At 37.3% G+C, this 13,461-nt stretch overlaps 1 protein-coding gene across 4 annotated transcripts in view; it reads left to right on the forward strand.

Moving 5' to 3' along the window:
- Positions 1 to 414: 414 nt before the first annotated feature.
- LOC126253639 (cyclin-L1) overlaps positions 415 to 13,461 on the forward strand; it is a 69,480-nt gene continuing 56,433 nt past the window's right edge. For all 4 annotated transcript variants that reach the window (XM_049955129.1, XM_049955131.1, XM_049955130.1 and 1 more), the window contains exons 1-2: positions 415 to 732; positions 3,677 to 3,861. In XM_049955129.1, coding sequence (XP_049811086.1) covers positions 514 to 732; positions 3,677 to 3,861 — 404 coding nt within the window. In that variant the 5' untranslated portion in view covers positions 415 to 513. The remainder of the gene's footprint in view (positions 733 to 3,676; positions 3,862 to 13,461) is intronic.

Below are 13,461 nucleotides of genomic sequence, written 5' to 3' on the forward strand. Positions count from 1 at the left end.
TTGCAACTCTAGTGACAGTGCGATCTCTTACCTATGATCAAAAAATAGAGATGAGATGAAACGCAGACGTCGGCCAGAAAAACGAATAATTATTAAGTCCACTGAAGATGTCGGAATGTAAAATACGAAACGTGTCTCGAGCAAATTAAAGACATTGTAGCGAGAGAAACGGTGGTTGCATTTGTAAAACCAATATTTTTGTACTTACTGTGGATGAAGGCGATGCAGCCGAACCTGCTTTGAGAAGTTCATCAACATCCAAAGAAAACTAATAGGGCAATACATGATTGAACTCAAAAATAACATAATGCAATACTACTTTCGCCCTTTCTGGGTGTTTGATGCTGTTAACATTTATCTCTGACGACACTTTAGTTCGGTTGGTAGACCTGTTGTCGATAGAGGTCACGCGAATGAGTGGAAGTGGATCTGAAATGTGCAATGGTCGGACATTTTGTTTTATTACGAAGGTTGTAATTTATTTGTGATACTTTGTTTTAAAGTACAAAAACAATGGGTACACCAAAACAGGATAGTGCTACCGTTTCGAATTCAGTGAAAAAACCGTACGGTAAAATAGTTTTAACTCTGAAGAACTGTTTATTACCCGACGAGAAACTCGTGCCAACCCCCTCTCAGTTGGATGGACTTGATGCTGAAACAGAAACTGATTTGAGGATATTAGGCTGTGAATTAATCCAGACAGCGGGGATTTTGCTCAAACTACCTCAAGTGAGTATTGTTTTTACTATATTACAACATTATTTCTTCTTAATGTATCATAGTTTTGGTTCATCCTTGCGACGACCTTGTTTTGCGAATGGCTTGGACCTAAATCTTCATACGGATGTGTTGTACATTTCTTCTTATAGCGTTGTAAATCTTGTAAACTATGTGAAAAGGGTAGATGTTGCCTGACCAGCACAATTTGAAAATATCGCTCTTGTGATGAGACGACGGCTCTGTGCATTTAAAATAATAGAAAACCTGTTCGTTTCGATAATAAACGTTGGAATTTTACTGTTTTTTGTTGTATGCCAAATGTTAAATGTTGCCCAAAATGTGAATTCCTTTAAGGTAAAAAAATCTGAATGACGTCTGTAATAGAACTTGTCAGCGCCAATTTTACGTAGTCCATTTTATCGATAGCGTTATTGTAACGTCTTATGAAGTATTAAATTTTTCATAGCAGTGTGATAAGTAGGCTAGGCCTTAAAGAAGTTCTGTCTCGCAAGTTTGACGGTTTGAATGTTTCTTTTTTAATCGGAGAATTCAAGAAATTGTCGACTTAATGTTACGTAACCGTTGTACAGATTTATTGCTCCACGCAGTACTGGCCTAAGATTTTAATGGTGACGCAAATGTATTTACGAAATGCTCCATGTGAGTTAATAAAAATTCATGAAACTTTCAGACTATCACAATGAACAGTAGCCTAACATGTGACTCGGGCTACACTGCTGCAAATTAGTCGATCACCACAACCAAATATTGAAAAACCTGGTTTTGTGACACTTTCACAACCAAACTATCGTCTTCCAGCCTAACCTATGCTTGGGAAGCACTCCGAATCAATTTGTAACCACATGCATCTTTTAAATTGTTATTTCATGAAATTAAATGCTATTGGTCAAAGAAAAACGGTAGTGTTGCAAGTTTTAATGTGCTTTGAGTGAGAGTATGTATCTGTAAAAAAGGGAGATAACACAGTGGTAAGGAACACTTTGAATCATTTTTTATGATCAGTATTGGCAGTAGATACTAGTTATTATGAAACAACTACAATGGTGGACACAGCATTCACTTCACTGACTTTTTTGCAATGCTAAAAAAACATAGGCTGTGTTCCGTTTCTGTTGGATAGCCAACTGGAGTGAAAGTGGTCCACCCCCTAATTATTCACTGTGGTGACAAGACTGATCTGAAGGTAGGCCTAGCCGAAGTCTATGTTAGCTTAGAAGGAGATAATTCGGTAAAAGTTACGTAGTGGGCACCCATAGCGTTTGGCACAGTTTGTGTGTCATAGTCATCAAAATACTTGTCAGGTACTTGCGCACTGTGTAATACAATGTTTCTGAGTGTGCTTTGTAGTTTTAGCTTTTATAATTGAAGCTGTATTAAATCTGGTGCGACTGAAAACATCTGGCTACACACAGTTCAAGCCTTATTTTGCATCCACATTTGTTGTCTTTGCCAACTCTTAACAAAATTGTTGGCAGTAACTTGATACATTGCTCTAGCTGCCCAATGTCTTCATATGTGTAGTGACTGAAAAACTTGCATCTTATAAAATTCATCACTGCAGTCTATTTTTGGCACATATTACATAATAAATAAAGTGCAGCCATAGAAAAATTAAGTGGGATGCTACTACTTACTACTAGGATTTTTTTTTCCTGTTTGCTTTATTTTTTGCTCTTGCTGTGGTGGTTGTGATGTCATAGAAGAGTGAAAGGCTTGTCAATTTGTGTTTGAGGATAAAGTTATCTCCAGTTTGTAAGAATTTAATAACTAGGGCTTACTTAATGCAATATCAGATCAGTGAGCAAAAACAACATAGCCTAAACTTGTGGAGATTGTGTAGTGCTTGTGTGTTTGTCCACAGAATATTTAGTACAGTAGTATTGGTTATGCGAGAAATATGCATAAATAATTTGTATGTATAAAACATTAACATAATAGGATATCATAACAGGAGGATAAGGCAGGGAATCAGCCATGGCCTAATCAAATTGAGCCATCCCAGCATTCACCGAAGTGTGGCTTGAAAATCTGTTTCTGTTCCTTTAAAGAAATGTCTGACCTTTACAATCCTTTTAAAAGCAGTTTGTGAGAAATTACTTCCTTATTTTATCAGATTTCCCTTTGTCAGTTACTTCTGAGCAAATTTTCATTCGGTGTTGCTGTACAATCACCTTTTAAAAAATGCAGAAATTTAGAAGTTGTTGCAAAGCAAATAGCTTTCTGTTTTCTGTGAAGTATTACATTTAATTGTGAACAAGTTGGTAAATACTCTTATTTTATTGGTTTATTTCCATTAACATTAAGCCCTGCGTCTTGTTAGTGGTCAACAGTGTCTTAATACTGGTGCATAACTAATTAAAAAGAATTATCGAAGATTATTTTTGGACAACTGTTATGGATATACATTGTAATCACTGTAAATTTAAATAATGTTTTTATGAGTGTAATTGTAAATTCCACTGAACTGCGCTAGTGTGTTTGTATTCTTGATTTGTCAAGAGTGTTTCTTTAAAAATGCTTGGGAAGGCTCCATAATTATGAATTATTGATAACTTTAATACTGTAAAAAAATTTTAAACTATTTTCCACAGAAGTTATTTGTTAATGTTTTTGCATGCATGACAGTAATCGTAAAGTTTTCCACCAAGCAAGCAGATGAAGCAGATTTTTTTCCCATTACTAAGTCTGTTGTTCTTTTACACCTCTTATTCGGGTGGCTACTCTACTTACTCAGTATTTGAAAGAGAGTTGATAATATTATTTTTGTCAGCCTCAGTCTTTAATACTTTTCTTCTGTTTTATTGGTTTCTCTTCCCTGTGTTATGCAGCAAACAGTTGGTGTTTAAAGCTTTTTTTCTGTAACCAGAGCAAAGGTTTCAATTGTGCTGTTCAACTGTTCACAGAAAATGATCACTTTGTACTTGCTTTCTAGGTAGCAATGGCTACAGGACAAGTTCTGTTTCAACGATTTTATTATTCAACTTCTTTTGTACGCCATGCAATGGAAACTACTGCTATGGGCTGCATTTGCCTAGCATCCAAAATAGAGGAAGCTCCAAGGAGAATACGTGATGTGATTAATGTATTCCATCACATCAAACAAGTAAAGGGGCAGAAGTAAGTATTTTTCACTCTTTTGGTAATATATTAAAGCATATTTTCAACATTGTGCAATGTGTGCTTTTAGTTTCTGCCCTTGATTGGGGCAAATATTTTTAAAAGGGTTGGTGTGACTAGATGTAAAATGGTGCTTTATATTCCCAGGACCCCAAGCACCTGTGGAATTTTAACGAGATTGCATTGAAACAAAAGGCCAAACACTTTAGAGTGAGTAATTACTTCTACACTTGCATCATTAATTATTTTGTTACATGTGCACTTTAATGCACATGTTAGTGATGCAGTTAGTTGAAAATAACTATTATGACAGATCATTATTAATAAAAACAAAGTGGAGCCGCTGAGAACAAATGAGATTGATTTTTATCTCATTAATTGGCACAGATTGTATATTATAACATTCAATTTTCTTATTTTCTTCAGAAGAGGATGTACAGATCATAATAAAGTAATTCTTTAATCGGGTAAGTACTGTTTCCTTTTCGTACATAAGTGAGTGAAGTGTAAACTTCTGAAAGTGTTGTCCGTTTAGTGTAACGTGTGTAGTTACAAAGTTCAAATATTAGCAATTGGCAGTTTCAGATTAGTAGAGTGTTACCCTTGAAAAAACTATAGCAAAAAATGTTTAGGCCAAGTGATTCTGGCAAATGTTTTTCTTTTCTTTTGGATGATTTTTATGGTTACCCATTTTCCTGACGCCAAAAATGGTCAGAATGTTTATTTTTCATTAATCTGACTTTTGAGTTGTCATATCCTTGTTGACAACAAGGGTAATTTGAGTTGGGTTCATTTAACACACAAATGAAATGATTTTATCATGGAAAAAATAAATTGTGCTGGTAGTCATAATTTCGTATGTTTAATCTTTGCAGCCCGCCTTTTAATAACTTGAAAAATTCGGGTTTTAAGATGATGTAATGAAAACTCTCACAGTTCAAAATGGGATAGTGCTTTTTTCTGTTAGAGGATGTCATCTATTCACAATGATAGCTGGCTTCGTTCTGTTGCAGAATATCTTCTAATCTTGTGTGTTTCCAAATCATTTCAGACGAGTGTCAATAATTACTAACAATAGCCCTTGAACCATGTTTCACCCATAATTAGAAATCATTTATCTTAAGTGAATCAGGCTGTTCTGTCAGTGTCACAATACTTTTCGGGAAGTGGTCCTTTGGTTTAGAATGGTCTTGGAAACATGAAGATAAGTAGATGTTTTGTAGCTGAATGAAACCAGTTATTATGGTAATACTGTGACATTAAACTGTAGTCAAGTACAGTGTCTCACAAAAGACACGTGGGAGGGGTCTACAGGTCACACAGATTGGTCGCCGCCCACCACTGCACCCAGCTTTTGGACACTAATCTGCGGGTGGTCGGCAGCACACGTGGTTTCTCTGAGTTGAGTGTAAACCTTGTTGCCATTTTACCAACTTAAGCTTACCTTTATTTACAGTATGTGCCCAAAATGATATCTCTCTGTGGTAAGAGCAGCCTGACATCTCCTGAACACATTAGCAAATACTTGACAAATTACGGCTGCTGAAATCTTGGGCGTGACTAGCCAAACACTGCCTTCCAACTCTTCAAGTGTGGGAGGGTTGGTTGCATACATCTCGTCTTTCAACATTCCCCAAGCATAAAAATCACATAGATTTAGATTTGGAGAATGAGGAGGCCAGTCAACTATCCTATCATCCAAAACATTTTGTATTGCTGTCACAGGCGATGTGTGGTCTTGTGTATTGTTCACACACCTGTCAGACTGTATTGTTTTGTGGAAAAAGATTTGTCCAATAATTCAGATTGCACTAATTGCACACCACACTCCTGTTTTCATGTTATGCAGAAGTTGTTGATGTAATTCGTGGGTATTTTCGGAGCTCCAATGTTAATTATTCTGAGAATTTACATACCCTGACAAATGGAGCCATGATTCATCAGGAAAAAAGGCATCTTAGGGTCAAGTTCCCCATTGTGCACAGACTGTAACAGCCAGTTGCAGTAATGACATCGAGCAGCAGTATCTCAGTTCCTCAGTTGATGCACTGCTGTATTTTGTATGGTTTCAATTTCAGTTTGTGCACAGCTCTGTGAGCAGATGCTCGTGGCTAGAAATTGGCTTATATACATTTGCATATTTGACTCCTTTTCACCGGTTATTGCATATTTTACTAAAAACAAGTGACAATGCATATTTTCGCTCTATGTTTACAATATTTAAAAAAGTTAGATGAGCAGTCTCTAGCTCGATGTAGTTTTGATGTCTCACAGATTGACCGCTACCTAGAACTGCGTGCAGTGGGTTGACAGAAGCGTCCGATCCCACGCGTCGGCTTTTACCCGTGACGTAAGGGTGTTGTGTGTGACGTCATGACGGCGCGGAGTTTGGTTTGAGTGTGGCTGTCTCCAGTTCTGTTTTATCTTGTTTTATTTACTTTTCTGATCTGTTCATTCTATCTCGTGAGATTTTTTTTTAAAAATTTAAAAACACTTACTACTTATTTTAATTATCTGTTTCCTCCAATTTCTGTTTTAGTTTATTATATTTATCTTTCTGATCTGTACGTTCTATCCCGTGAGATTTTTTTTAAAAAAGAACAAAAAACACTAATCAGCTACTGAAGCATCTTTATCTTCTATGGGTTGCAGGGGTTACGACCCCTGGGGAGGTGGGTGGGTATTCATGCATGGCTGTCTTCACTTCTTCACTTACACGTTGTAGCTACGCAAGGCGTCTAAATTTTTTTATATTTAGTTTGCCCCCCACCCAAAACACCCCATTTCCCGCGCTTGTCCCGTTAGTGTCATTAGGTTTCTTGTGGAAAGTGTGTGTGTTTGTTTTTGTTTCCGCCATATTTGTGACGTCATGGGTCAAAGCAGACGGGCGGGATCGGACGCTTCCATATTTCCCGTGCAGTCACTAACCGGGAGGCAACTGCCTAGTGAAATCATTAAAGAAGAGGAACAGGCAGACAGAGTCATTGCCCCTGTGTGCAGCGCACCTCCCCTTCGCTGTCACACTGTACGCGTCAGCAACAATTAAATCAAACTATGCAAGCTTCTAGTTACTTGTCCATTGTTTCATTTAGCTTTTTATTTACTTGTACACAGTTGAATGTGTTTACGATGTGTCGTGTGTAACGTGTTGGGCGCCATGCCACCCGAAAAAGGAAACATTTCGTGGATAGCTGATCACCCTGGAACATTAACATGACGGAATTGTTTCATATTGTCAAGTTTGCGAGAGAAAGGATCGTACAAAAAAAAAAAGTGTTGAATATGTCAACACATCAAGACAAGTATTCATATCGTAGGAATGCAGAAGAAAGGACCATGACAACTTCTGAAAACAGCAACTTGCAGTAGCAGGGATTTGTCCAAAGTTAACAAAAAAAAGTCTGTTTAACATGGATCTGTGTGAAGACTTCATCGCAAGCAAAATTCCTTCTCACGAACTTACAAACCCTATACTCAGAGGCTTGCTGCGCAAATATTGCTTAAATCAAAATATACCACATAAATCAACATTGCATAAAAATCATGTACCGACAATTTACATAAATGTTCTGGAGGAAATACGCTATGAACTCAAGGACAGCATTATCTGGATTTCAGTTGACGGAACTACAGACACTTGTGGTTGTTACATTGCAAATTTAATTGTTGGTGCGTTAAAAGAAGAGCCTCCTTCTTCCTATTTACCGGCCTGCGGAGAACTTGGAAAAAGTAAATCGTTCTATGATCGCCAGATTTGTGGATGGGGGTATCAGAAAAAGATTTCCAGAATCTTCTGAAGAGGAAAGGGTGTTTGTGTTCATTTTAGAAGCTGCTCCCTGTATGATCAAAGCAGGAAAAGCCCTCCGAGTATTTTATACCAGTTTGATTCATGTGACATGCTTTGTTCATGGAGTACATTGTATTACTGAAGTAATACATTCCACTTTTGTGAATGTAAATAAACTGATTTAATCCACAAAGAAAGTGTTTCTAAAGGCTCCTGCTCGCACCAAGACCTACAAAGACAAACTACCAAATGTGCCTTTACCTCCCGACCAGTGGTAACTCATTGGGGTACATGGGTACAATGAACATTTCGAGGCCATTAGAGGGGTAGTAAATGACTTCGATAGTGCAGAGGCTTTGGTATTTTGCCAGTGCAAGGAAGCTTTTAATGATTCCAGTATTAAAAAAGACATTTTTGTGATTGGCACTCATTTTTCCCACATATCTGCAAGTATTAGGAAGCTTTAAACTAAAGGTTTGGCGTTAAGGGAATCTATTCAGTTAATGAATAAAATTATTCTAGTGAACCCCTCATTACCGGAGATATTCTTAAGAAAACTTAAAAAAAAAAAAAGTTTGAAAACATTTTAAGCAATAAACCACATTTTGAACCCTTGTGCCATATTGATAGTTTTATTAATGGGATGGGTGAACTTTTACCAGAAACAATAAGTGCCAACATAGCACCCAAATTCAAATACTGCCCAGTTACCTCATTTGATGTAGAATGGTCCTTTTGTGCTTATAGAAATGTTTTGAGTGATCGAAGACACAGTCTTACTACTGAACATTTGGGAAAGTACTGGTTCGTTTATGTTTACAGTAGTAGGAAAACATAAAATAAATCATAAATGATGCTTTGGTCCAATAGTATTAATTAAAAGATAATACTGTTAAAAAAATTCATGATTATATGTTGTTTCTGAGCGTGCCGCTCTGGTGCGAAATATCTTGAAATTGGTCTTGTGCGAATTGATTCTTTCACTGCGACTCAATCGCATCACATCTGATTGTTACCTACAACAATAGCAAAGAAGGAACAGTTCTTGAAACACAGTATGTGTCTCCATTTTGCAAATTTTTAGAAAATAATCCCAGAAAGGCCCCTTCGTAACCTCTGCCAGAAAGTATTCAGAAAATGTTTTCTAATTGTACTGATTTTATTCTTGGCCGGCGCCCTTCCTCATAATTGATATGCACAGGTTGGACTTTGAGATATAATGTACTTAGTAACTACCATGTTTTTCTTATCTGCCAGTCTCTCGTCTCCTACCTTCCAAACTTTACAGAAGCTCTCCTGCGAACCTTGCAGAACTAGCACTCCTGAAAGAAAGGATACTGCGGAGACATGGCTTAGCCACAGCCTGGGGGATGTTTCCAGAATGAGATTTTCACTCTGCAGCGGAGTTTTTATGATTCATATAATCCGGTCTCTACTCATAACACCAGACTGCAGTGCCAAATGGCACAGAGATTTTCTCAAACTTCTTTCCAATGCCTCCCCAATCTCATATAATTTATTTTCAGATGAAACACTAGGTTCTCGAGGCCTTTGGTTGTGTAACACAGATCCAGTCTCTTGAAATTTCTCCACTAATCTGCTTACCACCAAATCATTGGGAAAATGCACACTGGGAAATATTCGTATGAATTCAAGTTGACATTCCACATGATTCTGTTTTTGCTATATATGACGGTAGTATCTGTTCTCGAAAGAACACATACCGTGGATGACCATGCAGCTTTGCTAGAAATGAATAGATAGAGCGTCTGCCATGTAAGCAGGAGATCCCGGGTTCGAGTCCCGGTCGGGGCACACATTTTCAACATGTCCCCAGTGAAGTATATCAACGCCTGTTTGCAGCTAAGGTGTCTATTTAATTATCATTTCATTCTGTTTTTGCATAGTTCAGCACACGAAACACTTGTTGATCCTTGGTGTGTACCATACCAAATTCAAACTTGACAGGAAACTCAAAACATCCGAACATTTGTCACACAGTAAAGAAGACATGCACGCCGTGTTTCTGTCTTGAGGACGAGGCCCAGCGACAGATGGGCAGGGACAGCCCCAGACTCGGTGCAATTGCAATAATGATGCCTAGCAACAATATTTGAAGCAAATTTAACTTGGCAAAAGGCAACTCAAAAGAAAAACCGGTACACTCAGTGTATGGGGGTGTGCGTTGAGTATTGGCATCTGAGAAAACCGGCAGAAACAGCAGCAGCAGCAGCCGGCAAATGCAGTGCGTGCCCCGTGGATCCCTCCCAGGCATGTTTCAATGAGACACCATGTATAGTGTATTAAGATCTTTCATGTAGTGTGAACAGGGGCAACAAGTATATGAGAACATGGGACAACAGTAATGTTAAAAGGATAGGCTACTGCTCAGCATATAGAGAAACCATTAAGTTGAAGACGAGCACAAAGAAAAGGACTGCTAAATGTCTAAAATTTTGAGCCAATAGTACTCCCGAATTAAAACACGCGCACAAAATTCACACAGCTCACACACATGGCCACCATATCTGGGCACTTGGGTGGGGGTGTTTTGTCCATTTTGCTGACGATTTATTAACCCTAAGTTGGCCTACCCTTAACTTTACTATCCATTATTCTTCCTCAGCAGACTAGATACTATTACCAGTTTGATAGTTGTGGAAATAGTTTTTCCCTTTTTTGTTTTTGAATAGTTGGGAAGTTTGTGAGCAATTTTTATGCTAGAGTGCAACTTAAGAAACCCTGGGAAGTATTAGTTCAGCTCTTTTTGCATCTATTTTTTGTCCTTTTTTAGATTTGGAAAATACAATTTCCCCTTCCAGTAAAACTTTCTTTTGGGATTATTGTTTTGCACCTATAAGGTAAAACCATTTTGACATCATAGTATCATGTTTAGAAACTGTTAGTTTAGCAAAACAGATTTCCTGGCACTATTTAAAATTATTTATATTGGCGTGTTTAAAAAATATTTTTTAATCATGATGTAGACGATTGTGTAAAAGCTAACAGGGGACTGTTCATGAATATTTTGTAGAAGTATCTTGGTGGTGTATGATGTGAGTTGATCATTGGCTCTTCAGATTGTGGGGAAAGTTAACAAGAAGCATTGATATTAGGGGCACTGCTTTCATGTGTTTCACAAAATTAGGTGTGATGGGAATGCATGTGTGGTGTGTGTCAACAGGTGGTTGCCAGTATGCAGTGTGAGAAAACCAGATGGGTGACATTTTAGAGCAGTGAGTTGAAGCATTTGTGCCATTTATTTATAGACTACTGAATGAATGCACAGTGTATTTGGTATAACAGCAGTTGTAATCCAATAAGTTCATGATGTGTTGGCTATAACAATAAAAGTAAGTTCATGGTACAGTACATGATTTACTGCTGAAACTTCTCAGTAACTGTAGCCAAGCATTTTCTCATGTTCTCCTGTTCACTTTCTTCAACAATGGGCAGTTAAACTATATCCTTCCATTCTAATGCAGATCTCTAGCTACATTGCAGAACAGTGTGCCACAACAACATGCACTCCAAAAAGAGAGAACAATTGGAAAGCTGTGGAAAATTAAGGCAGTCATTTAGGACTAAACATAACCACAAATAACCCGTGATGAATATCATTCTGTTGCTGCTTTTTTTATCTGTTACTAGTTTTCTAAACTTATCCTCCCAGCTGGCTGTGTGAAACAGCTGAATTCTCAGCCTGCACACAGAGGAGAAAGTGGCCCTCGCTGGGCGTTGTCCTGTTCTACTCTACATCCACTATACAAGTACTGTGAGCAATGTGGGTGATGGGAGTAGCTGAGTTGATAGACACTGAAATTCGTTGTTTGTTATTGGATGCTCTCGGATTACTGTTAACTTAATAGAAAACTCAGTATTTAATGCCTCTAACATGTCAACAACTATGGGTTATTCAAATCTGTACATACAAAATTTCATCTAATGTTGGTAACAAACAGAAAGCAGTTGTTATTGTTTGGTTTCATAAATCCCATCAATCACGCTGCTGAGAGTCTCCTTAGAGTGTGTGTGTAGTAACTTTTGCAAAAGTATAGTTTCTAACATGACAGCCTCAAAACTGTAAGCCTGAGACCAAGTAAATTGGCGGGGAAAATTTTGTTTGGTGGGACAAATTTGTACAACAGGGCCTATAGTAATTTTCAGCTATCATAATTCTAGAAATTTGTATTTTCATTTTGATCACACAACTTTTCTTACTTGCGGCAAGTAAAACTGTCAACCTGACTGTGATCTTGGGCTTTGTTACATATGTCTGTCACCATAACTTGAATTTTGTGCTCAGATTTATTGCCTTAGCTAGCCCACATCTGAAGTATTATTTCACAACCTAGAAATACAAAGCATCACATTTAAATGATGACTGACTTTAGTTGCAGAAATCTTGCATTATAATTAGATTATCTATTGGTTTCAAAGTATTAATATAGCATTGGCTTCATGTTCCAGTAGTTGAATTGGTAATTATAATTTTGTTGCCAAACTGGCCAGTATCAGTAATGTTTGAACAAAGTCAATATTTGCCATGAGGCATTGGTAAAAGATACTTGTCGATCGTTCCCTTTCTCAGTTTTCCTTCCACTGGCTTGTGACAATTTCCATCTAATAAGGAAACTTCAAGGAATTGGTTGTAACAAATAATTAGTTTTAAACTTTCTAGAAAAAGTAAAAGAGGCTCAGTACTTTACTAAATTAGCTGTTAAGACTTTTTTCTGAGGGGCACCTATCTGGCTGAAGAAAGCACTCTGTGCATTTTAAATTTGGTTCTTGGGGTGTTAATTTCTGGAATTACCACTTCCCTATGCAAAGTAAACTAATAACAGTTATGAACTGTGAACTCCTAGAAGGATGCAGCATCTTTCACACGAATCACGTAAAGAGAAAAGCCAGTTGAGCCAGATTATCGTTATACAAGTATTTATTGTGCATGCTACTTCATATATTTAAGGTATTTAAAATACAGCTTTTATCATTTAATACAGAGATGAGTCTCATTCAAGTTGTGGGCGAACTGAACAGTTTTGATGTTCGTGTATTGTACCATTAATAAGAAATAATTGGGTCATATCTTTTGAAAATAAAGATGTATAAGTACGGGTATGTAGAGTCCTGTTGAAATGTAAAATATTTTAAGGAGTAAAGATAATGATTTACTAAGTAGTTGGAGCATTGAGTTATTGAAAGCACATAATGAAGAATGAGGAAATTTTCCAGCAATTCCCTTCACGGACGGACACACACACACACACACAAAATTAATTTTGTTTATGTGCCTTTTGATGGCTCAACACCTATACTATTTGATGAGTTATTGCCTATACTTATTCAATTACACGTATAATAAATGTGACATCTCAGGTTTTCTTGGTGTACCGCCTTGCTTTCTGCTGAGTTCCTGGAAACATCAACTCCGCAGAACACCTGGACACACACCCTCATTGAATAAAAGTTCATTCATTGTTGTGTGTCTTCCTTCAGCTTGTCAGTTTTACATACTACTTTTAGTTTTTTGGTGTTGTTATTAGAAGAAGTGAATTGGTCTTTTGTTTTGTGTGTATGTGTGTTGGGGCTGGGGGGGGGGGGGTGGTGCATGTCATTTGTAAAGTGTCTTGGATCCCTTTGCTACTTTTAAAATTGTTTACTGCCTAGTTATGTCATGCACACATTGCACAATGTTAGGCATAATCACTAATATTTATCTTATTTTTCAGTGATTTATTTTTGTATTTTAACTGTAACTGGTTAAAAGAATGATACAGTATAAATAATTATCTTCTGTTGCCTGTGAGCAT

The sequence above is a fragment of the Schistocerca nitens genome, chromosome 4 (assembly GCF_023898315.1).
Source record: "Schistocerca nitens isolate TAMUIC-IGC-003100 chromosome 4, iqSchNite1.1, whole genome shotgun sequence".
NCBI lineage: Eukaryota > Metazoa > Arthropoda > Insecta > Orthoptera > Acrididae > Schistocerca > Schistocerca nitens.